Source organism: Saccopteryx bilineata, chromosome 2 (genome assembly GCF_036850765.1).
Source record: "Saccopteryx bilineata isolate mSacBil1 chromosome 2, mSacBil1_pri_phased_curated, whole genome shotgun sequence".
Lineage (NCBI taxonomy): Eukaryota > Metazoa > Chordata > Mammalia > Chiroptera > Emballonuridae > Saccopteryx > Saccopteryx bilineata.
Genome location: NC_089491.1, coordinates 174,805,162 through 174,830,863, shown reverse-complemented (window position 1 = coordinate 174,830,863; position 25,702 = coordinate 174,805,162). Strand labels below are relative to the sequence as shown.

The following is a 25,702-nucleotide window of genomic DNA, read 5'->3' as shown; positions in this document are numbered from 1 at the left end:
GCTGCTGGAGGGGAAAAGAGAGACAGAGAGGAAGGAGTGGATGGGGGTGGAGATGCAAATGCGCACTTCTCCTATGTGCCCTGGCCGGGAATCGAACCCGGGTCCCCCGCACGCCAGGCCGACGCTCTACCGCTGAGCCAGCCGGCCAGGGCTGGGCTGTACCTTTTCTTTTGAAGCAGTGGCTTGATAACAGACCCAGTTGTGGGAAGCTGGAAACCTGAGGCAATGAACTCTTCAAGAACAGGAGGCAACTATTTCTACTCCTTGGGAAGATGAAGAGGCAGTGGCTCGCTCTGATTTCCATTTTACCTGTTGTGCAGATTTGGTCATATATTCACCTTTTGATTTTGATATCCTTATCTTCTCCAGCATACCATATGTCCCCATATATAAGATGCACTGTTTCCCAAAAAATTGGAGTATAAAAACTGGGTCCGTCTTATATAGCGGTTGTAGATTTTTAAACTTTCATTTTCTGCTTTTTCGTGCTTGTTGTCTTTGCGCTTATTGTTTTGCACTTGTTACTAGTATATACATTTTGCCACATCTGCCCAGAAATGGCTCAGAAAAGATTTTCATACAGTAATGAATTCAAGTTAAAAGTGATCCAGGCCCTGGCTCAGTGGTAGAGTGTCGGCCTGGCATGCGGAAGTCCCGGGTTCGATTCCCGGCCAGGGCACACAGGAGAGGTGCCCATCTGCTTCTCCAACCCTCCTCCTCTCCTTCCTGTGTCTCTCTCTTCCCCTCCCACAGCTAAGGCTCCATTGGAGCAAAAGATGGCCCGGGCACTGGGGATGGCTCCTTGGCCTCTGCCCCAGATGCTAGAGTGGCTCTGGTCGCGACAGAGCGACGCCCGGGATGGGCAGAGCATCGCCCCCTGGTGGGCGTGCCGGATGGATCCTGGTTGGGCGCATGCGGGAGTCCGACTGCCTCCCCGTTTCCAGCTTCAGAAAAATACAAAAAAAAAAAAAGTGATCTAGTTTGCAAAAGTGAATGGAAATCGTGCTGCTGAATGTAAGTTTGGTCCTTCTCCAACTGAGAAATCAATCCGAAACTAGAAAAAAACCCTACTGAAAAGGCCAGGAGAAGCAAGTCAGCAAGATGGCCTGATTTAGAGAGGGAATTAATGATATGGATTGAAGAGCAAAGGGCAATTAGAATTCCTGTGTCCACAAAATTGGTTCAGCATGAGGCAAGAATTGCTGATGAAAAAGAAGTTACTGATTTCAAAGGAGGGCACAATTGGTGCTTCAGGTTCATGAAAGGGAATGAACTAAGCATGTGTACACGTACCAGACTTGTCCAAAAGATGTCTGAAAGCTATGAGCAGAAGGTCCTTGAATTTCATCATTTTGTCATTCAATGTCTGAAGACACATCAGTTTGAGTTGGGACAGATTGCAAATGTGGATGAAGTCCCCCATGTTGATAAGGGGGTGAAAACTGTAACTGTGAAGACAAGTGGACATGAAAAGAGCCATTAAACAGTTGTTCTAGCTTGTTGTGCTGACGGAATCAAGCTGCCTCCTGTGCTGATTTTCAAATGCAAAACAATGCCAAAAGAAGACATTCCTCAAGGAATGATTGTCCACGTTCATGACAAGGGTTGGATGGATCAGGATGGGATGAAGATCTGGTTTGAGGAAGTTTGGAGGAGACCAGGTGGGCTCTTATGCAAACCTGCCCTATTGGTGTTTGATCAGTTCAGGGCACACATAACAAAAAACACAAAGATTGCTGCAGAGCAAAAAATAAAACTTGCTGTCATACCTAGAGGTTTGACATCCCAGCTCCTACCACTTGATGTCAGCATTAACAAACCCTTCAAAGCTGCCATGAGAGACGAATGGAACCAATGGATGAAGTCTTCTGGGGACAATCTGACACCAGCAGGAAGAGTGAAGAAACCAACTATAGGAGAAGTTTGTATCTGGGTGAAAAGACCCTGGGATAATATCAAGATTGAGATTATTGGTGTCACTTTAGAAGTGTGGCATTTCAAACGCCATAGATCCCTCCCTGGTCAGCAAACGGGGGCTCGTGAGCCACATGCAGCTCTTTGGCCCCTTGAGTGTGGCTCTTCCACAAAATACCAAATGCAGGAGCTACCTCAGTAAGGAATGTACCTACTTATATAGTTTAAGTTTAAAAAATTTGGCTCTCGAAAGAAATTTCAATTGTTGTACTGTTGATTTGTCTCTGTTGACTAATGAGTTTGCAGACCACTGCTACAGATGGAACTGAGGACGAGGCAACATATGAAGACAGTGATTTGTCATCAGACATAGATGAGGACAAGCTAATGGATGGGAGATTGACAATAATGAGGAGTTGTATGAATTTTATGATGAATAATACTTGAATTCAATAACCATGTAATACATTTTTTTTAAAATTTCAGGCCCCAAAATTAAGGTGCGTCTTATACACAGGAGCATCTTATACCTGAGGATATACTGTAAATATCTTTGCAACATAACCTTGGTTCAGGTCAGAACTGCCCCCCCCCCCAAGTTCTTGAAGTTAGGAATCCAGTTGTAAATTTTACACAAAACAGAGCTGATGAAATCATGACAGAGGAATTGGCTGGAAATGAAACCCCACAACTCAACAAAAGCAAGTTTGGTTTATTTGAATGGTTTCATTAAATAAGTCCAAAAAGGTAACAAACTGAAGCACAAAATGCATTCGTACAAGAAGCGCAACACCCGGTTAGTGCAAAATGTACAATTAACGGTGGCAGAGAAACCCAAGGTTTGAATTCAGTTTATTCATTCTTTTTAAAATAGTGTACATTGTTAAATAATGTAAGGAAAACATTTATAATTCAGAAAGATTTTTTTTTAATGTGGAAAAGGATACTCAAAGTGTACTATTAACACAAAAATAATTTAAACATTTCAGTAGCACTAGTTTATTCCTCTAGGCTTCAGTTATTTCATCCACAGGAGGGAAAAGAAATCAACAGTAAATAAAGCCAGTTCTTTTTTGTGAGTGTTGAGAGCTCAAAATTATTAAACCAAAATAACAATGTGCTGCATTTGGTTCGCTTGTTTCTCTATTACAGCGGTTCTCAACCTGTGGGTCGCGACCCTGGCGGGGGTCGAACGACCAAAACACAGGGGTCGCCTAAAGCCACTGGAAAGGCGACCCCTGTGTTTTGGTCGTTCGACCCCCGCCGGGGTTGCGACCCACAGGTTGGGAACCGCTGCTCTATTAGAAAGTATTGTTTCATTCGTTTTAGGCGGTCTATTTTTCATTTACTTGGCCACTTTCTTTGTTCTAGCCTTACTCTTACCATCTCCCCAAGAATTATAAGCAGAGACTGAATGAGTAAACAGTGTTGAAGGAGGGCGTAGAATCCCTGTCCTTTTCATTTCTACCTTCCTAAAATCTTCCACTTCCATTTGCATCTTTGGAGCCTAGGCTAACTTAAAGAAACAGGACCCATTAAGGAACAATAGGGTAGGAAAGCCAACCAGGCTCTTCTATTGCAGGGATTCCTGGGATGTGCGTTGGGGAGAGTAAGTGGTTGGAAATAATGTCAATTTCCCAACTCAAGAGTCAAGACAAGAAGCACCCAAAATATTCAGAGCCCTAGTTTCTTTCCCCATCTTCAGAGATAACAGAGATGGCAACATAGCCAATTAGGAGAGTATTTCCTGAAAGCTCTGAAATAACAGAACTGCCCATTACAACTAGGCATAGCACTAAATAATACTGGCTGGTTGCAGTTATTACTTAAGGAGATTATTTGTTAATACAAAATGTGAGAATATCAGTTGCAATTGAGAAATAAAGGTGGCACAACAGACTATGATCCTGCAACCATTGGGACATTATATAGGAGAACAGGAAGAATAAGCACTCTTTCCTACAATGCTTAATAAAATATAGTACCCCAATTGAGAAATGCCTGCTGCATTTGCAACAAGAGGAAAGCAATCCAAACAGTTTTTCATAGAGCAGCTTTTTCCATCTGTGACTTTTCACCATCACATTTCCCAGCTTCAAAACCAGCCCCCACCCACTTCCCTTCTTCCAGGTCTGTTTAAGCCCAGCTCAAATAAGGCTTATGGCATCCCTTGGCCAGGCCTCTCATAGCTTCAAACAAGTTTGCTCTCCCACTCTTCAGTCTTTTTCTTTCACTTATCACACACCACCTGTAATCTTTTAAATTGCTCAATTTTGTTACAACACCTTCTCAGGGTTCCTGAAACAGAACTTTACTTCTCAGCCTGCTCATCTTACACCTGCTCTAGACAAAACTGCTGAATGACTTAAAAAAAATACTCTTTCAGTTTCCCTTTGGCATAATCTACCGCTAGGGTCAAGATTTCCTTCTACATGCCCTTTGCTGATCTGGAGTCTGATGAGAAATTGATGCTAATGGCAAAAGCAATAGAAGTCCAAGGCACTAAAATATCCAGCAAGCAATACTGGGAGAACAGAAGTATTCAAGTACAGTAATTTATACAATTTTACATTCACATTTATTTATCTACTACAATGGAGATACAAAGAAAGTTAAAGTGTCTCAATAAGTAAAGGACAGAGCTAGCTTTTCTTTCAACCTTTTAAAATTTTCATATTTTCATCTTAAAACTACTGTTGTCCAACAACATTTATACATCACAGTGTTTCCACATCAAAACTGATGGCAGAGTTACATGTCCGCAGGGAACTTTTTCCTAATTGCTAATGTTGCAGTCAAAGCTGCAAATACCACTTGCTTAAAGCACTAATGACCTATCATGAGAAAGGACTGAAACCTCAGTCTCTTGGTGTTTTTTACTGGGTTCTAAAGAGAAAAAAAAAAAGACAAAAAACCACTGGGGGTGGGGGAACAGGGTAGGAGAGAGCCCAATACTTTGTCTTGTGGTTTAGATTCTTGAGAGAATGAGGGACATGGGTGGGTTCCAAAATTAAATGCTTCCCCCACTTGAAAAGTATAGATGGGGTTCAGTTTTCCCTTGAGCGCTCTAGTAGCTTTCTGATAAGAGCCATTCTCTTTCCTGCCTTCACCGTTGGGTACAGGGAAGCAGGAAAGCACAGTGCAGCTGCCCCACCAATATGAAAGCTGCTCTTGTCCCACTCCAATTAAGATGCAGAGGAGGAAGACTCTCCATTCTGAGGGCTCTAAGCAGTATTAAAAACATTCCTTTCTGGCAAGAAATAATCAGTTAAACGCAGCACTAGTAGTTAGTATATAGGCTACTTCCCCTTCCTCACCCCCCAACCACTCAGTACTCCCTCTCATGCCCCCAAATCTACTCAGTTAATGTCTCTAGGTCTAAGTGCTCCACAGGTTGGAACCTGGGGGGTTGCTGATGGATTTCTGCAAATTGCTGATATTGAAATTCTGTAAGGAGGCAGTTCCCACTGGCTGGAACTGCCCAAGCGGTTGTGGCGCTGGGGTACCTGTCCCACTCCACTGAGCGCCAAAGGGGGGAGCTGGAAAAGTGTACTGCTGTGGGGGGCACATGGACTTGGGGAAATGACCTAGAGAGGTAGCTGATGCTGCAGAAACGGGGGCAGAGCCACCCAGGTTTGCTGAGGTCATGGAGATGCACAGCTGACCAGGCGCGGAGAACTTCCTTGCCATCCCAGGGCCCTGAAAACGAAACAACTCGTTGTGACGTGTGATATGAACATAACATGCATGACTGTGAAATTGATAGCACTAAAACACAATTTTACAACTGGGACTTCTAATCTTATAAAACCTTTCACAATAATTATTATTGGCTCTTTACACTTAATAAATGGGAGAGTAACGGTTCTGCCTGGAAGTGGGTGGTGCCGTGTGTGTGCGGGCATGCAGTGCAGGGTGTGAAAAGGGAAGGGAAGGCAATAGATTCAGGGCAGGAAAAATAAGAGGGTACCTGGGTAATTTTTGTCTTGTTTTTCTAAAAAAGTGTGAAAATTAATGAGCTACTGGATAAGGTCATGGTTTGTAAAATTAAGCACCAGCCCAGGCAGTTTATATCATCTCCAACTCAGATGTGCTAAGTGACACTGATAGATTAGGAAAATGGAAAAAAGGGAAAACTTACCTCATAATTCATATGTCCTTTGCTTCCCCTCCTGCCTGAAAGATTCATGGCATCTCGGGCCCAATTGTCTACCAACTTATGCAGGTCGTCTGTGAATGTACCCTTCCTGCTGGAGGTCATGACAGGAGGCTGAGCTTGGGAGGCCTGGCTGTTCACCACTCCCCCGACAGTGTTTGTGCTGCTAGTCCCTAGGGTTAGAAGGTACAACAGAACATAACCATTAAACAGTGTTTGGAATATAATTTAATGAACAGGAAAAGCTCCACAGAAGGATAAGTGGCAAACTACAGAATGGGGAGAGAGGATGGATTGGGAAGCCATGCAAGAAAGGAAGATTCCAAGGTCTTATCTAGCCAAATGTTTTGGTACAACAGGGTAATGAAACCAGATTCTCTTCAGGAGCTGCACATAAGGCTAAACAACTCAGGCGAGGGTTGGCACAAAGGGTGGGGACCTCTTTCAGCTCATTCACAGAGCATCTCAGGACAGTGAAACTTACTGCCAGTAATCAATCTGAGCATCGCACTAATGAGGGATGGTCAGTGAGACTAGTTCCTCTAGAACAGCGGTTCTCAACCTTTGGGTCTTGACCCCGGCGGGGGTCGAACGACCAAAACACAGGGGTCGCCTAAAGCCATCGGAAAATACATATTTATTATACAATACATTTTTAAATAAAATACGTATTTCCCATGGCTTTAGGCGACCCCTGTGTTTTGGTCGTTCGACCCCCGCCGGGATCGCGACCCACAGCTTGAGAACCGCTGCTCTAGAATGTTGCAGAACGCAGGGCAAAACAAGATGATTTTTAAAATTTATTTATTTATTTATTCATTTTTAGAGAGGAGAGAGAGACAGAGAGAGAGAAGGGGGGAGGAACTGGAAGCATCAACTCCCATATGTGCCTTGACCAGGCAAGCCCAGGGCTTTGAACTGGCAACCTCAGCGTTTCCAGGTTGATGCTTTATCCACTGCGCCACCACAGGTCAGGCCAAAACAAGATGATTTTTTGAGCAGTGGGGCAGGGTTTATTAAGTAGGACTTACAGAAATGCAAAGATAGGTGCTTGGCTCAGGAAAAGACAGGGTTCCCAAACCATGTGGACACGGCCACAATCTTTAGTCATTCTTTTATAGAAAGAGGTGGTAAGAGAAACAGCATGCTCTGTTCACCTGGACCCATCAACACATTTGTAAACACAAACTTAGAAGGAAGTGAGGTTTCACCCCCCTCCCCATTTCCTGTGGGTAAAGAACCAAGATGACTTGGGAGGAAGTTTTACTGTGTGCCTGAATCTTTTCACTCCAGGAAGGCATGGTTTTCCTGAAGATGACCTTAGTTTCAACTGGTTCAAGGATTCTCGGCCCTTCCACTCCCTCTCCCCAGAAAAGCAAGCATTCTCATGTGGAAGCAATGGGAACATTCAGCTGAGGTAGAGGTGCCAAGGAGAGGAGGAAGCTTTGGGGTAAGATGAAGGAATTCTACTTCTATGGTTTGATGAGAAAGGAGTCTGTGTCCTGCCTGATTTCGGCTCTGCTGGAGGGCACACTGAAGATTATGCGGAGGCAAGTGTTAGGGAAGAGGGAAAGCAGAGTCATGGTCTTGTTTATTTACCCTCGCCCCCCACTTCTTACCAGATTTCACATTTGCTGCAAAATGAATAAAAGCTACTGAAGTAATTGTGAGCCACTAGGCCTTAAGATATCCAAGTAATGCTGGGGGCTAAATAAATGCATACATTTCCTGCTTTCAAGGTCAAAGCAGCACCAGAGCACAGCAGCATACCTGAAGCAACTCTGCCATGAGAAAGCCCTTTGTAATCCATTGCTGGCCAAGTGTACACCACACTGTCCAGGGCATGGCACACACAAGCATGTCTTTACTTGAGTTAACAGCTAAGTGAAGCATGCTTCTTACCACCAAGGCAAGACATGGAACTACTGCAGAGTGTGTATTATAAATGCCTGCTAGAACCACAAGGGCACTGCTACTGCACATACAGTGGAAAGGGAAGAACAAGTGCCCCTATGGTGCAAGAAACATGAGTGGAAAAATATAAAAGCATAGGAAACAGCCTTCCTCAAATAGCAAGAGTGAGTCGGTGGGTGGGAAACAGGCAGCGAGGGTAGCAGTCATGATGGTGAAATCCAGAAGGCAAGCATTTCACATGCATGAAGATAATCATCCTGTTTGAATGATTATTGCTTGGTGAGCCAGAGAATAAGTGAGACAATCAAAACAAAACCAGAAATTACCCCAAGTGAGCAGAGCTGTCCAGAGCCAAACACAAGAAGCTCTGTCACGGTCAACACCGCTTACCCACCAAACGTGTGCTGGGAGTCGCACCTCTCTAGTCTCATGCTCATCACCTTTCATGCTGTGAGACCCCTTTATAATCAAATTTCATTTTTCATTTTAATCCATATTACAAAATACTGGATTCTGAAAGTGGGGTTTATACCATGTCAACCACACAGCTGGCTTCTGAAACAGGCTTTCCCATTAAAGAAGGGAATAGACACATCCAATCTGACCAGGAATGAACTGGGGAAAACTGACTAAAAATTAGGAGAACACATAGTGCAGTTAGTCCATGTTATTAGAGTTTAGGAATTACCTGTAACACAGACATTGCTTAGTGCAACGTCTGTCTTCCAAAGCACGCTGACTGGTCTTTAACCCTTTCTCAGTTCTGCAGAAAAGCTCTAAAAAGTAGTGTATGCTTTACCACCAAAAATCTGTTTTCCAATTTTCTCATATCGTAATACATTTTTCCCACCCCTATGCCGCTAGATCCTAGTAACAATAACCTATTAGTAGCCACAATTTACTGGCCAGTATATCCCAAGTATAGCCTTTTCTGGTTGACATTCTAGGTGGCCTGTGGGATTGTTGAACTGTATGCACTTTAATGAGAAGCCACCAATCTAAGAAGCCAAATGCTACAAAGTCATGTTTCTCACCTCACCAATCTAGCAGACGTGATGGTATATTCTTTGACCATTACTGATTTTCCAGTGGCTGGCACATATTGTTGACTAAAGAATTCTTTCCCAAAGGGGTCAGGAATCCTTGATCTCTCTGTATACATCCATGGGCTTATGTAGCCATAATTGTCCCAAAGGTAGGCTCATCATAGGGGTCATCCCTGAAAACACTATGAGATGAATTTTTAATCTGGAAGGATACCCCATGGTCAGCCAATAAGCATGTTAAAGAATATTAGAAAAGGGTGCAGAACTAGAGAGATGCAAGTTGGGAATCACGGAGTTGTGAGGTTTAGGGTTCAAAGAACTCATGGGTAACAAGCTTTGCAATCAAAGACTAAAAAGTAACAGAAAAAAAGATAATTACTACAGAGCTGGTTGCAAGGACAAACTTTTTTCACCATCTTCCCTGAAGCACAGAGAGCAATGTGTTAAAAAAAGAGAGAGAGAAACATCAGTGTAAAATATTTAAAATCTCCAAACAGCATACAAAGTCCCAGCAAGAGAAAGCAGGAGGGGAGACAGACTGGTAGGACGTGGAGCCCTGGCCTTAGATGAGATTCTATGGGGTGTCCCTTAGCGGCTGTAAGCCTCAACTTGATTACCTGATGGACTAGGGTACCTGCCTGAAAGAAGCTGAATTTCCATACCCAATCTTTGTATATGAAAGAGTAATGCCCCGCATTAGGGTTTTGGGATGGGGAGGAACTCCAGTTTCTCAGATCACACTGCTTGAATTTCAGATACCCAACCAGTCTTTCCATTGATCCTGTCCCACTTTCTGTTTCTCCTGCTGGGTTGTTAAAAATCACTCAATTACATGTGTTAGCAATTCTAACATAGTAGGCTGATAGATAGTACCACTGTTACAGTTTTCACTTAATTTAAATTGGCTAATATAGTTCCACATCCTGGACATATGTACTAGTGCTTTCCCTTCTAGAAAGATCTTTAACAGTATATGTGAAACAAGCAACTTTTGAACTTAGATAAAGCATTAACACAAGCCATGCTTCCAAACCAGTATCTATTTTGAGACCGTGGAATAATGCATTCAAAACTAGTAAGACATCCAATCCCCAGGTTTTAATTTGCACATTTGCTTTAATTCTGCCTCTTGCAATCTGTTCACCAACACTTGTAAGATATATACTGATGTGCCTTTGACAGATGTAGGGTCTCTAATTTTAGACCCAAAGGAAGCAGTAAGGTTTAATATTTCTAAACACTTTTATTTAAACAGTGTAACACTACCGACCTTTAAGGGTGTGATGAGAATTTACTGAATTAATCTGAAGTGGTACTTGTCACATTACATTTACATAAAAGCCTTGGTTCTCTTTATTCCCTCCTTAGACTTTTCAGGCTATATAACAGACCTGACCTGTCACATTCTACTTCAAAACACTGTCTCCAGCCCTGGCCGGTTGGCTCAGCGGTAGAGCGTCGGCCTAGCGTGCAGAGGACCCGGGTTCGATTCCCGGCCAGGGCACACAGGAGAAGCGCCCATTTGCTTCTCCACCCCTCTGCTGCGCCTTCCTCTCTGTCTCTCTCTTCCCCTCCCGCAGCCAAGGCTCCATTGGAGCAAAGATGGCCCGGGCGCTGGGGATGGCTCTGTGGCCTCTGCCTCAGGCGCTAGAGTGGCTCTGGTCGCAACATGGCGACGCCCAGGATGGGCAGAGCATCGCCCCCTGGTGGGCAAAGCGTAGCCCCTGGTGGGCATGCCGGGTGGATCCCGGTCGGGCGCATGCGGGAGTCTGTCTGACTGTTTCTCCCTGTTTCCAGCTTCAGAAAAATGCAAAAAAAAACACCACACACACAAAAAATACTTCTCCCACCATTAATGTCTTTTCATCTTTCTAGCTGGATCTATACATTAAATGCTTATTTTAAGCATCAAGATGATACTATGCTTTGTCTAGCCCAGTTTAGCCAAAATGTTACTAGATCTGAAATGCTCGAAAATCACACATGCTTGGAAAACTACCAAACTGGGTAATCCTTCCACATCCTTTGCTACACAGCTCTGGACTAGTGCTATGTGAGGCCCAAGGACCTCTCAACCACATTCAGAACCAGTGATGGCCTTAGCACATGCATTTAAAAAGCACTTCAATAACCACAGCAGAAGTTTGAGGCCTTAAAAGAGATCTTTATTTAAACTTAACAAAGGTTTTCTATGAGCTATAGTTTTATTTTTTCAATTTTATTTTAATATACATTTACCGATCGCCATGTGTCAGGCAGGCACTGGCCAATTAGAGGGAAATGATGTGTGTGCTTCCCCAGCTGCCTAATTTTATGTACATGACTTCGTCTGATTTGTACAAAATCCCTAGAAGACAGGCATCGTCTTCATTTCACAGATGGGGAAGGTGGGCTGGAGAGGTTGGGTGACTTTCTATTGTGTCTTGTTTTTAAGAAAAAAGCTGGGAAATCCCAGCCATCAAGTTAAACCAACCATTTTTACTTGCAGGGGCTAGGTTTTGGTCTTTAATAGAATAAATGTTTTCTGAGAGCGAACTATACAGAAACCCTTTCACCCTCTGATTTATGAAGATGGAAGGCAGTGGTGGCGAAAGGATTCAATGAGGAAATCCTAGCACAGCCCCAGCCAGGTAGCTCGGTTTGTTAGTGTTGTCCCATATGCCAAAGTTGTGGATGCGATTCCTGGTCAGGACACATACAAGAATCAACCAAGGAATGCATAAATAAGAAATGCATAAATAAATAAACAACAAATTGATCTTTCTCTCCCCGTCCCTCCCTCTCTCAAATCAATTTAAAAAACAAAACAAACAAAAAAGAAATTCTAGCATCTTTTCAATTGATGGCTGCCTAGGATTAACTGACCAGAAAAAGATTCAAACTTCCTCTGAAAAATAGAAAAATAGGGTATAATTTTTACCTGCTGCCAGGATCTAAGTGCATCAGTGGTCAAGCCGCTTTTTGTACCTTCTCATGCCAAAACAAGGGGCAGCACTGAATAGGACTGTGAAGTTGGCTTTGTCATTCTAAAGGACCCAGCAATCTACGTATACTAATACCATATCTACTCTGTCATGGATCTATGAAGAAATAATTCTATCAGAAAATAAGTTTATAGAAACCTGTTATTTCTACATCTCTTATCATAACACAGGGACCCAAACTTCTGAGGGTAACAGTGGTAGTTCAGCCAAGCCACTGAGTAGATGATATATACACAGACAAATGAAAATGGACTGCATGAAATATCAGATCCAAGCAGCAGAAAAACAAGGACAAGGAAGGAGTAAAGGTGTTACACACAAAGAGCCAAGCAGGGCGTACTCAGAAATCGGGTCCTCCTGCCACCAGGTTTGAATGTCACCTGCTCAGATGCACAGTTAAACTTCACACAGCCTGTGAGAGGGGAGAAACAGGGAAGAACAGAGGGAGGAGACAGAACACAACTACAAGATGTTAGAATCTTGAGGCTGGAGTGGTGAAATGCACTACAATGGCACACAGAACAAGCTTCTAGCGAAAGAAAGATCAGATATATAAAGGAGAGGAAAATTAGGCCTCAATTCCTCCATCTGCAAAAAGTTGAAGCTTGTCATAGTGGGGATAATGTTAGCTAGTTTGTGCTCTTACCAACAGGTACGTTTATTTTGTGAAGACAACTTCTAAATTTCAGTGATACTGTGGTAAAAATACCGAAGCTACCTATCCATATTTTTTCCATTCTTTTCTACACAGACACCCAACTACTTTCAATTCTTGTTCTAATGTTACTTGAAGCTCTTTCCTCTATAGGAATATTTTGAGTGATTATTAATAAATAAAACTATTTGAAAAGTAGATTTTATATATACACACATATATATGGAATTGAACTGTACAGCTCTTCACCTTAGTATGCTAACCCCATACTGAGAAATTAAACAGTCTACACTGGCTAATGCAGTGCATCAGCTTTCAGAAACCGTGAAAACCCCTTACAGTGGTCGGCAAACTCATTAGTCAACAGAGACAAATACCAACAGTACAACGATTGAAATTTCTTTTGAGAGCCAAATTTTTTTTTTTCTTTTTTCTTTTTCTGAAGCTGGAAATGGGGAGAGACAGTCAGACAGACTCCTGCATGCGCCCGACCGGGATACACCTGGCACACCCACCAGGGGGCGATGCTCTGCCCCTCTGGGGCGTCGCTATGCCGCGCCCAGAGCCACTCTAGTGCCTGGGGCAGAGGCCAAGGAGCCATCCCCAGCGCCTGGGCCATCTTTGCTCCAATGGAGCCTTGAGAGCAAAATTTTTTAAACTATATAGGTAGGTACATTGTAATTAACTTAATTAGGGTACTTCTAAGCTGGCCTTTGCTAAAAACGTCGCATGCTATTAGGTTGCATGTGGCTCCCAAGCCTCGGTTTGCCGACCACTGCCTTAGCACTTCAGTAGGTTACTCATTAGGCTTTTGTCCTGGATATGACAATATCTCCATTTTAACCTTATTGGAAGATGATGGTTGCTTTGATTTCTTACCTTGACCTGGAGCAGAAAGGCTTGGTACTGAAATGGCACCATCACTGGTGAAGGCTGAATAGAGGTTGTCACTGGAGGGAGATGGCTTAAGGGGCTGTAACAGCTGATTCTGCCCAGTCTCTGGGATGTTGCCAGAAGGGTGGAGGGCTTGCTGGGGGTGCAAAACTGAAGCTGCACTCTGGCCAGAAAAGTTACCTGCCAGAAGATAAAGTGGAACAAGGAAAAACACATTCAGCTTTCCCAACGCACTTAACAGGCACTGTCCTTACTCCTCCAGCTTGTGTCAGTGAGTGATTAATGGGTCAAAAGCTGTAACTAATGAACAAGAGTGGAAAAATGATATGAGAATCAACAAGTAATAGGGATACAGGAAACTATCCTGAGAGATTTTTAGCTTTTTCCCCCTAGTGTGCGCATGTGTGCATGAGAAAGAGAGTGAGAGAGAGGGAAGAAGCGGGGGTGGGGGAGAAAGGGAGAAGGAGAGAGATGAGAAGCATCAACTTGTAGTTGCTGCACTTTAGTTGTTCAATGCTTCTCATATGTGCCTTAACCAGGGGCTCCAGTTGAGCCAGTAACCTTGGGATCATATCTATGATCCAGTGTTCAAGCCAGATGAACCCAGGCTCAAGCTGGCAACCTCGGAGTTTTGAACCTGGGACCTCAGCACCTCAGATCAATGCTATCCACTGTACCACCACCGGTCAGGCAAGATTTCTTAAGCTTTATGTAACCTAGATGGTTCACAAATCTGAGCTGAGTAAAAAAGACTAAAATATGTAGGGGATGTGAGAGAATTCAATTTTGCAATTCTACAACTGCCTTTTTCACCCTACTATAAAACATTGAGTTGGGCCATGATACAAATAGGTTTGGCAAGCAGTATCTGCTTTATTTTTCTTGTAAGCATGTGTCAGATCATGTACAAAAGAGTAAGATAGGTAACTATAGTAATACATATTTAAAATTATTCTTGGTAGGTAGCCTTCAATCACTAGTCAAATGTCTTGCAATTGACTAATTTCTCTCCACCCTACTAATCTGTGGAATAGCAGTCCACTGCAAAAAAAAGTCAAAATTTGGATCAGAATCTGAATTGGTTAATGTCTCTTATAATCACAACTCTGCTACTGAATTGGTTCTAATGTGCTAGAGAAAAGTTTAGGTCTCTAAAATCTTCTAGAGAATGAAAAGCTGCCAAGTTTGTAACTGCTCTCCAACATATTTGTATTAGAACCACACAGCAAACATGAGGTATAGTTATTTCAGATTCTCACTTTTCAATTACTTATGTTAACATAACTATAATTTTAAAGGGTAAAAACTGTCTATCACAATAAACCTATTACTCATTATAAGAGATTATGATTTAAATTTTTTTTTCATTACAAACACTAGGAAGTTCTTTATTCCAATATAGGTAAATAAAATAAAAACTTTAATCAAGGAAATTACCACTTAAGACATACTCAAATATCTATATGAAATTTATATTCATCCCAGTTGCAATTATTACCAATTCAATCATTAAAAGGATTTTAATCCTTTTAATCCTGCCTGAACTTTCCTAAGTAAAGATCAATGTATTTTCTTCCAACTGCCCAGGAGTTTAGACAAATATGAGGTATGAATTACCAGGTAAAGCTAAGTGTTTTATTTATCCTTAAGAACAACTACAAATGAAGACTACCAATAAATAGCAGTAAGATTCCAATGAAACAAAAATAACAAATGTTTAAAAGGTTATATGTACTGCTGGACACAGAAACAAAAGATGGGATAGCCATGGCTAACTTGGTCCAGAGCTTTTTACCTGAAAGCTGGGGGCTTTTACTCCCCAAGGAACTGATGCGACTAGATTTGCTGCCTTTGCTTTTAGTGGGTCGCCTTCTTCTCCCTGAAAGGGGGGCCGCAGGGGGAATAATGACAGCAGGAGGAACCTTGCCCAATTTGGTATATAAAGATTCAATTTCATGCTTCTGGCGACTCTGCAGGTCTTGAATCTCTTTAAGATGTCTATGAAAGATAGCCAAACATAATTTAAAAATATTAAAACCACCTTTGTTTAAACAAGAATTAACCGCCTATTCTTTAATCTCCATTCAAGTATTTACTTACTTCTGAATCTTTGCCTCAAATGTACTTAATCTAATTTCTACAACCTTGGGATTCTAGTCTGTCAGCTCTTCTTGTTGGCCTCCACTACCCAAGCTAAAATAAACAAGCTCCCCAAGTCAATACCGTGTTTCTCCATCTATAAGATACACCCTTTTAAGAAAAACTTGGGTCTAAAAACTGGGTGTGTTTTATACAGTGGTTGTGGCATTTCAAATGACATAGATGGAACTGAGGATGAGGCAATATATGAAGACAGTGATTCGTCATCAGACACAGATGAGGACCAGCTAATGGATGGGAGTTTTGACAGTGGTGAGGAGCTGTATGAACTTTATGATGAATAAAACTTGAGTTCGGCCCTGGCCGGTTGGCTCGGCGGTGGAGCGTCGGCCTGGCGTGCAGGGGTCCAGGGTTCGATTCCCGGCCAAGGCACACGGGAGAGGCGCCCATCTGCTTCTACACCCCTCCCCCTCTCCTTCCTCTCTGTCTCTCTCTTCCCCTCCCGCAGCGAGGCTCCATTGGAGCAGGGATGGCCCAGGTGCTGGGGATGGCTCCTCGGCCTCTGCCCTGGGCGCTTGACTGGCTCTGGTCGAGACAGAGCGACGCCCCCTGGTGGGCGGAGCGTCGCCCCCTGGTGGGCGTGCCGGGTGGATCCAGGTCGGGCACATGCGGGAGTCTGTCTGACTGTCTCTCCCCGTTTCCAGCTTCAGAAAAATAAAAAAAAAACAAAAAAACTTGAGTTCAATAACTTTATGTAATACATTTTTTCCCCCAAATTTTGGCCTCCAAAATTAAGGTGCATCTTATACATGGCAAATGGGTGATGATGGGTTAGGAGAAAATGGTTTCCTGGCTTCTGAGGATATACATAGGAGTACTGAATTTGCTATTCTGATCCAGTCTGTCAAATATGACAAACAGACCATCTAACATAATCTACACTGATTTCATTTGGTAGACTAATAATAAATAGCTAAGATTAGGTTAATAATGATAAAAAGTGCTATTAATAAAAATAATAATACAGTAGCAATAATACAGAGGTACTGATGAAATTCTGTAATTAGAAATGCTGTGTGTCCTGATGAGTACAAGAGACCTAATGAAAACACATTCAGATAACTAGCTTTTGCCTATAACCCTCTCTTTAAAGGAAATGAGACATAAATATATTGCAGTGAAAAGAGTACTAATACAGGTACCAGGAGTTAGGTCTTAATTCTGCCATTATTCTTTCATAGAAAACATACTTACTTTTCCCGTAGTTGTTGCAGCTCTAACTTCAAGTCTTCATCTTCAATATCTGACTCATTATCACTACTCATGTAAGAGGAGTTAAGCGAGTTACTAAGGCTCTGACTTAGAGTTTGGATAGGAAGGCTCTTTGAGCTCAGTTGTTGGGGGGAGTGTGGACTACCTGAACCATCATCCACATCCCTACTTAGGAAGGCAGCCTCCAAGTCAGAAGATGGCCCATTCAGATGTGAAGGTTCTGACAGTTCAGGCTTTTCTTTCTTTGGTATCACAGCAGGAAGAACAGCTTGTTCCAAATCCATAAACGGAGGAGATGCCATTGGTGCCTTTTTCTGTGCCTCAGTGATCTTCTCTTCAGTTCTTGACACAGAGAAACGACCTACTTTGTTTGCTGTAGTTGTCACCTGGAAACGTCCAACCTTGGTAGGCTGCCCAGTTTCTGACTTTGCTTCTGAGGCTGGAGTTGGGTGGGCACTATCTGGCACATCTGAAGAGATACCATGGATGGTTACCCCATTGGGTTCTGTCTTCACCAGGGTACTCTCTGGGCTACTACTCGATAGCACTGAGGACTCTGAAGTGCTAGATTCAAAATGAACAGACTTTGCATCTTCTGACTTACTTTTAGCCTCTTTCTGAGCATCATCCATTGCAATAGAAACCTGATGGAAAGAGATGAAAGTTAAATTAAAAAAAAAGTTCCCAATATCCCATTTTTAGAATAAACCATAAAAAAAAATATTGGACTCACTTTATTCCCTAGCCAGCAAGTAGGCTGATTATCTGGTTACAAGGTCCCTCCATTTTTGATTGAGAAAATAAATAGAATACTATTATAGAGAATAACATATCTGTACTGAGATGTACAGATTAGATGTAGATTCTGAGTGGCTGGCTAAGCTTACTAAGTAAATTATTTACTTTCATATGTACAAAACTCACACCAAAATCTTAGTAAAAGTAAGAATCAACACAACCAAGTGCTGCTATCCCTCCCTCCAAGTACTATCATGAGAATGTGAATCTTGAGGAAGAAGATACCTAAGAAGAGCTCTGTGGCTAACTGGCCTCAAATTAAAAACACACACACCCCCCCCCCCCCAAAACCAGAGCCTAGTAGCCATTTATACACAGGGACCTTTCATACAAATGGCACTTCAGGAAGAATCCTGCACTGAACTACCGGCCTACATAGTTTCTGCCATCTGAGCCAGCCCTTATAAAAAAAGTTCCTGGGCCTGACCTGTGCTGGTGCAGTGGATAAAGCATCGACCTAGAACGCTGAAGTTGCTGGTTTGAAACCCTGGGTTTGCCTGATAAAGCACATATGGGAATTGATGCTTCCTGCTCCTCCCCCACTTCTTTTTCTCTCTCTCTACTCTCTAAAATGAATCAAGTCTTTAAAAAATTCTACCTAGAGCCCTGGCCGGTTGGCTCAGCGGTAGAGCGTCGGCCTGGCGTGCAGGGGACCCGGGTTCGATTCCCGGCCAGGGCACATAGGAGAAGCGCCCATTTGCTTCTCCACCCCCACCCCCTCCTTCCTCTCTGTCTCTCCCGCACGCCAAGGCTCCATTGGAGCAAGGATGGCCTGGGCGCTGGGGATGGCTCCTTGGCCTCTGCCCCAGGCGTTGGAGTGGCTCTGGTCGTGGCAGAGCGATGCCCTGGATGGGCAGAGCGTCGCCCCTGGTGGGCGTGCTGGGTGGATCCCGGTTGGGCGCATGCGGGAGTCTCTCTGACTGTCTCTCCCCGTTTCCAGCTTCAGAAAAAAAAAAAAAAGAAAAAAAAAATTCTACCTAGAAAAATAAATACATAAAGGAGTTCCTGGAATCCTATTTTAACCAAAAGGACTGAGGCTATCCCCACCCAATCAGAGTTGAGCAGCTATAGCCACATCCAGCCTTCACCAACCAAACAGTGTGGCTCTTTTCTGACTTAGAGGATTTGGAGTCCTCATTTGCACGAGGATGAATCAAGCAGGGACCAAAGGTGAAGACTTCTGTCTATATAAGCCAGCTTGCCTCTGGCTCTGAGAGTGCACTTTCCTTTTCCACCATACTGATGGCTGCACTTCCCTGGCTGAGCTGAAACACTAAAGATACCGCACTGGGGCAGAGTGAAGAGAGCTGTCTAGCCGGAGAAGGGCCTAGCCCAGGGTTGCCTCACAGACGTTTAGTGCTGTATCAAAATTGAGTTGTTTTGCACTGAATAAAATTTCCTTCTTCACTGTACCCCAAATTGGGGATTCCTCTTACCATTGAATTGGCACCAACAACCATCAGTTGTAGAAATATGCTGTGAAGACTTTCAAAGTTAGGATAACAATTAGAGACAGTGAGGTACCCTAGGGCAAAAGCCCTGAGCAGATGAGAGTCCAGGGCCTCTCTGACCCATACTGAAAACAACAAAACAGCAGGATAAGATTCAGCAACAAGAAATGTTTAGGCTCTCAGAACAGAGATTAGGAGTCAGCATGTTCCTTGTCCTTTACTTCAGTGGTCCCCAACCTTTTTTGGGTCACGGACCGGTTTAATGTCAGAAAATATTTTCACAGACCGGCCTTTAGGGTGGGACAGATAAATGTATCACGTGACCGAGACAAGTGTCAAGAGTGAGTCTTAGACGAATGTAACAGAGGAAATCTGGTCATTTTTTAAAAATAAAACATCGTTCAGACTTAAATATAAATAAAATGGAAATAATGTAAGTTATTTATTCTTTCTCTGCGGACCGGTACCAAATGGTCCACGGACCGTATCTGTCCACGGCCCGGGGACCACTGGCCTAAGCCTTTTGTGTTGTACCGTGACATTTTAGCTGGCCCTGAGTGGCAGAATCCAGTCAAATTACTAACCTGGGGGTGAGGGTATGTTGCAATTTTGTCATCAACAGGTTCTTTTTGGATACCAACGAGGAACATGAAGCCTAACCATGAGTTGTCATCAGTACCTAGAAACCAACCCGATTCCAGAGATCCAGAAGCTGATAGTGAATCTACCTCTGGAAATGAACCCGAAAAAGAGAAGGACATCCACTCAGGGAGTGCCTGGCATCACCTGTGACACTTTGAAACATCTAACCAGGCATGCTGAAGTTTTGCAAAATGCAGACATGCCTGTGACCCCTAAAAACTTGGTTTCTCTCTACTTGCTCTTCACCTTCCACTGCAACCACCACTACTTGTTAACAAGCCAGTCATCACTGAGCACCTAACCATCTTACTCTCTGTTCACCTTTACTGAAACAAAAAAAGGAGATATGTAGGAAGGTGCTATGAAGACATGCAGACTTAGGATAACAATTTGAGGCAGAGAGGCACCCTAGGGCGAAAGCCCTGAGTGGATTAGAGTTCAGGGACCTCTCTGACCTGTATTGGAAACAGTGCATACTGGAAATAGCTAAACAGCAGAATGAAATTCAGCAACAAGAAATGTTTAGGCTTGCCTGACCAGGCAGTGGCACAGTGGATAGAGCTTTGAAATGGGACACAGAGGGCTTAGGTTTGAAACCTTGAGGTCGCCAGCTTGAGCATGGGATCATAGACATGACTCCATTGTCACTGGCCTAAAGCCCAAGGTCACTGTCTTGAGCAAGGGGTCATTGCTCTGCTATAAGCCCTCTGGTCAAGGAACATATGAGAAAGCAATTACTAGACAACTAAGCTGCAACAAAGAACTGATGCTTCTCATCTTTCTCCCTTCCTATCTGGCCCTCTTAGTATCTGTCAAAAAGAAAAAAGGAAAAAAAAAAAAAAAGGAAAAGAAAGAAATGTTTAGGTTCTCAGAACAGAGATTAAGATCCAGAGTTAGCATGTTCCTTGTCTTTTTTTTTTTTTTTTTTACAGGAACAGAGAGAGAGTCAGAGAGAGAGATAGGGACAGACAGGAACAGAGAGAGATGAGAAGCATCAATCATCAGTTTTTCGTTGCGGCGCCTTAGTTTTTCACTGATTGCTTTCTCGTATGTGCCTTGACCACGGGCCTTCAGCAGACTGAGTAACTCCTTGCTTGAGCCAGTGACCTTGGGTCCAAGCTGGTGAGCTTTTTTTTGCTCAAGCCAGATGAGCCCACGCTCAGGCTGGCGACCTCGGGGTCTTGAACCTGGGTCCTTCCGCATCCCAGTCCGATGTTGTATCCACTGCGCCACCACTTGGTCAGGCATGTTGTTCCTTGTTTTTTACGTCACCCACTAAAAACTTTTTCTGTCTGCTTCCTTTAGTTATTTGTACTGGCTAATAAATATCTGAGTGAGGCAAGGGACGAGGCTTTAGTCCTTTGAACTGCTGTCCAGGACTGTTGCCTCCTCTTGGCCTCTTGGTGCATCTCATTTGGTTTCTGAGTAGTCACTGTCACCACAAGTGGAGCCCTGTGCGAGGAACGAGAACCAAATGACAGGTTTGCTACTCCGAGTAGTCACTGTTGCTGTGACAATCAGCTGACAAGACTTATTAGAAAGCAGTTGTGAAAGCAGTGATAAAAGTGAATTTTAAAGCTTGTTTGGCACTATACACTAAGAGCCAGAAAATGTTCACTTGTTGGACCAACTAGGAAAATAAAATGATGTATCACTTGATGCTGACTCAGTACTTTTACCTCAGAATCCTAAAAAGATTATCCTAAACATGGAAAATATTTTTATATACAAAGGTGTTTACTGGTACCTTACTTATTTTATTTATTTTTTGTATTTTTCTGAAACTGGAAACGGAGAGAGACAGTCAGACAGACTCCCGCATGTGCCCGACCGGGATCCACCCGGTACGCCCACCAGGGGGCGATGCTCTGCCCCTCCGGGGCGTCGCTCTGCCGCGACCAGAGCCACTCTAGCGCCTGGGGCAGAGGCCAAGGAGCCTCCCCAGAGCCCGGGCCATCTTTGCTCCAATGGAGCCTTGGCTGCGGGAGGGGAAGAGAGAGACAGAGAGGAAGGAGGGGGGTGGGGGTGGAGAAGCAAATGGGCGCTTCTCCTATGTGCCCTGGCCGGGAATTGAACCCGGGTCCCCCACACGCCAGGCCGACGCTCTACCGCTGAGCCAAATGGCCAGGGCCTGTTACCTTACTTATTTTGTTGGAAAAGCAACCTAATGACTAACAATAGGAGAATGATAGGTAAATAAATCACTAGATGGAAGGAAAAGCTACAAAATATCATTCAGAAATGAAGCAAGGTCAATTTTATACATATGTACATGAAAAAAGGAATGGAAGGAAATACAACCCAAAAAGTAATCCTGAGGAGGGTGGGAGGATAGTGTTATATATTATTGATCTACTGTTCTAAGTATTCCATATTTTCTTTAATAATGTGGATTATATATTACAAATTAGCAATTATATCTCAGAAAGTAGGCAATTATTTTATTAAGTATACATTCTTCCCCAAAAAGAAATCAAAGCAAGGAAAAGTGATTGCCTTACCTGAAATCGCCCCATCTTAAAGACATCAGTTCCCGAACTAGTTGCTGTGACTTGTGACACTGGAACAAGGAAATGGAGGGAAAAAACCCCTTAAATTAGCATCTCTAATTAGCTTTTTTCCCCTTTGGCCAGAAATACAGCCAAATGAAACTACGTATCAGATGAGGAAAGTTGTTAGAAGCTAGGAACATTTCCCCTTAGGCTTTGTCCAACAAGGGGAGTTATTATTTTGCTCTCCTACAAGATATTTTTTGTTTGAAAGGTTATATTGTTTGGGAAAATTTGTCAAAGTATAAAAATTTATCATTGACCCCCTATTGTACACATGTATGTTGATACAGCATTGGTTGAAGGAATAAGTTACTTAAAGAAGTCCCCCTATCCACAGGTTCACTTTCAATGATATTAGTTACCAATGGTAATTCCAGATATTGAAAGAGAAAGTTTACAGTATATTGTTAGAGTTGTTCTATTTATTAGTCATTATTATTAATCTCTTACTGTGTCTAATTTGTAAATTAAACTTCATCACAGGTATGTTATGTATAGGAAAAAACTGTGTGTGTGTGTGTGTGTGTGTGTGTGTGTGTGTGTAGGGTCCATACTACTGTATATCAGTGGTTTCAGGCATCCACTGGGGGTCTTGGAACGTATCCGCCACTGAAAATGAGGGAGGATAGCCAATGCAATTTTGCAGCTTAACTACAATATTAAGAACTAATATAAAAACTAAGGTTAGCCCTTCGAGTAGTACGAACATTCATGTACGTCCTTGTGCCTCCTGACCATCCAGGGTTTGATTGACTTATTTTAAAAATGTGTACGGCAACATTAAAAAAAGGCAAATGTATGTTCTTCTTGTTTCCATAAATTGGTTATTAAACAAACAGGATTTTAAGTTAATAAAACTGTAACTGGAACTAATTTCATTTTTGGAAAAAAAAACAACTCACTCCTGGGGGTCAGCGAACATGTAAAAAACTCATACTCAAAGGGTTAACAGACAGTTATACTCAGTTATTTATTCTTTAACTCAAAGTTACAAATAAATGAAGGGAACAATGAAATATTACCTACGATATTTAAAGACCCATTTTTAAATAAAAACCAGCTATGGCTAAGTGGTTAGGCAACAGTTAGGCAAATTCCTAGAACAGGCAGTAAAGGTGTTAGAATCATTAATAAGTAGTTCTGAGCAACTTTAAAGCCACCTTGATCCTCTCTAAAGACAATAAATTGTTGTTTCTTTCTTGAGATAATAAAGAATCTATACTAGCATTTTCCATATTTTACCCAAACAGTAGAATACTGATTTTGATATTTTCATCTAATAACTGAGAGATCATTCTGTATTGATGTTTCATTTTAATGGTTGCATAGCGTTGTATTGTATGTATACAACATACAATTTTAAAAAAATGTACATTTTAACTAGACTTCTACTGATGAACATTTAAATTGTTCAGATTTCTTGCTATTATAAAAATGCTCTAATCAGCCCCAGATGGGGGTTGCTGGGTGGATCCTGGTGGGACGCAGTGAAACAGACTTCCACATGCGCCCTGCCAGGACCCAACCGGCAAGTGAGACAGACTCCTGCGCGTGCCAGCCTGGATCCACCTGGGAACCTCCACCTGGGGCCAATGCTGGAATCAATGGAGCTGTCTTCAGTGCCTGAGGCTAACACTCCAACCAATCAAGCAACTGGCTGCAGGAGGGGAGGAGAGAGAGAGAAGGGATAGAGGGAGGGGAAGAGAAGCAGATGGTTGCTTCTCCTGTGTGACCTAACAAGAGAATTGAACCTGGGACATCCACGTGTTGGCCTGATGTTCTATCCACTGAGCCAACTGGCCAGGGCCACTTATACATGTATATATTTTTTATACTGTAGATCTGTGGAATAAATACCTAAGAATGGAAGTGCTGAAACAGTTCCATTTAAAACTTGGAAAGACATTACTACATTTATCTCCAAAGAGGCTATACCAAGTCACCTGGGGCTTGTAAATTCTCTGAATTTACCAGAGAAATGAGAAATGCTATCACTTGTAGTTTTACTTTGCATTTCTATTATCATAAAAGAAGTTAAGTATTTTCATGCCTACATTTATTTCTGTATGTTCTGATTTTTTGATCCATGTTGAATTTCTAGAATTCTTTCTACTAGCAAAGTAGCTCTTTTTGTGATATGAATAAATGCACACACAAATACTTCCCTGCTTTTCTTTGGACCTAATGGCATGTCTTTTTTTCCATGTGGAAAAATTTAAATCCATTACCACTTCTGGGTTGGGTATTTAAACATAATAACACCTGTCTATATGACAGATCAGCAAGCTACAATGCATGGACCCAATTCAGCCCACTGCTTATTTTTGTATGTAAATTTTATTGGAACACAGCAAAACTCATTCATTTATATATTACTGCTTCTGGGCTATAATAGGAGTTCGGCCAGCAAAGACTAAAATATTTATTTCCTAGCCTTCCATAGAAGTTTGTTTACAACTGCTCTAGACAGTTAAAAAAATTCCTTTTATGTCTTCTTACAGTATCATTTTATGATATCATTTCTCATCTTTGATCCATTTGAAATTTACTTTGGTCTAAGGTTAGCAGTGTATCTTTGCTTTTTTCCAGATGGCTGTCAAGTTGTCCCAAACCATTCACTGAAATATCCTATCACTTTTTCTGTGATTTGAAAGGCCACCCCCAAAAGCATAACCCCCCCAAAAAAGAAAAAAGGCCACCTTTTTCATATTCTACATGTCATTTTAGTGTGTCCATATCTGACTTTATAATTTGTTCCAGTGATTTTCAAATCACTTATTTTAAACAAAAGCTGATTCCCCTGAAAATATTTTGAGAGATTTAAGTGAAATTTAGCATTTGAGAAAGAAGTAAGAGCATTTTAATTCATCTTAATATTTATACAGGGAAGTACATTTATGTAAGGTAGTATGGAGAATATATTATAAAAAGGCAATTTTATATTAAGCATGTGGTATACAAAAATCACATGACATAAGTATAACTCATATTTAAGTATATATTTCCACTTTTAAACTTAATTCTGAAGGAAAAGGCAACAAAAAATAGAAACTAACTTTCTTAGGTTCTGTGAGACTGATGATTTAGGAAAAGACACACATTATAAAACTTTAGAACAGCAGTAATCGATATGAACTTATGACTAAGCACATGGTGATAAAGTCCAATAAAATATTTAAATTAATCATATAGATAATTTTTTCAAAATTAAGTTGGAAGTATACCTTCCTAAAGAGATTACATTTTATGGACATGTCAATTTTAAGGACTCTAAAAATAGATAAAAATGTTTAAACTGATTACTTAAAATCTTACATTTGTATT

General features: G+C 42.2%; 2 protein-coding genes across 21 annotated transcripts in view; one reads left to right on the top strand and one right to left on the bottom strand.

Moving 5' to 3' along the window:
- The window catches only part of RAD52 (RAD52 homolog, DNA repair protein), a 53,769-nt gene extending 32,206 nt beyond the window's left edge, over nucleotides 1-21,563 (top strand). For 9 of the 11 annotated variants that reach the window (XM_066258671.1, XM_066258681.1, XM_066258673.1 and 6 more), the window contains one exon: nucleotides 19,807-21,563. In XM_066258671.1, the coding sequence (XP_066114768.1) occupies nucleotides 19,807-19,976 (170 nt within the window). In that variant the 3' untranslated portion in view covers nucleotides 19,977-21,563. Of the gene's footprint in view, nucleotides 1-7,363; nucleotides 7,492-14,102; nucleotides 14,173-19,806 lie in introns of those variants that run through there. The other 2 variants (XM_066258678.1, XM_066258672.1) reach the window with 2 other exon arrangements.
- Nucleotides 2,607-25,702, bottom strand: part of WNK1 (WNK lysine deficient protein kinase 1) — a 197,307-nt gene continuing 174,211 nt past the window's right edge. For 7 of the 10 annotated variants that reach the window (XM_066258668.1, XM_066258660.1, XM_066258661.1 and 4 more), the window contains 7 exons: nucleotides 22,328-22,386; nucleotides 16,918-17,579; nucleotides 15,359-15,561; nucleotides 13,549-13,743; nucleotides 6,056-6,243; nucleotides 3,206-5,613; nucleotides 2,607-3,092 (listed from right to left, as the gene is read on the bottom strand). In XM_066258668.1, coding sequence (XP_066114765.1) covers nucleotides 5,293-5,613; nucleotides 6,056-6,243; nucleotides 13,549-13,743; nucleotides 15,359-15,561; nucleotides 16,918-17,579; nucleotides 22,328-22,386 — 1,628 coding nt within the window. In that variant the 3' untranslated portion in view covers nucleotides 2,607-3,092; nucleotides 3,206-5,292. Of the gene's footprint in view, nucleotides 3,093-3,205; nucleotides 5,614-6,055; nucleotides 6,244-7,478; nucleotides 7,604-9,409; nucleotides 9,452-11,265; nucleotides 11,713-12,354; nucleotides 12,427-13,548; nucleotides 13,744-15,358; nucleotides 15,562-16,917; nucleotides 17,580-22,327; nucleotides 22,387-25,702 lie in introns of those variants that run through there. The other 3 variants (XM_066258659.1, XM_066258662.1, XM_066258664.1) reach the window with 3 other exon arrangements.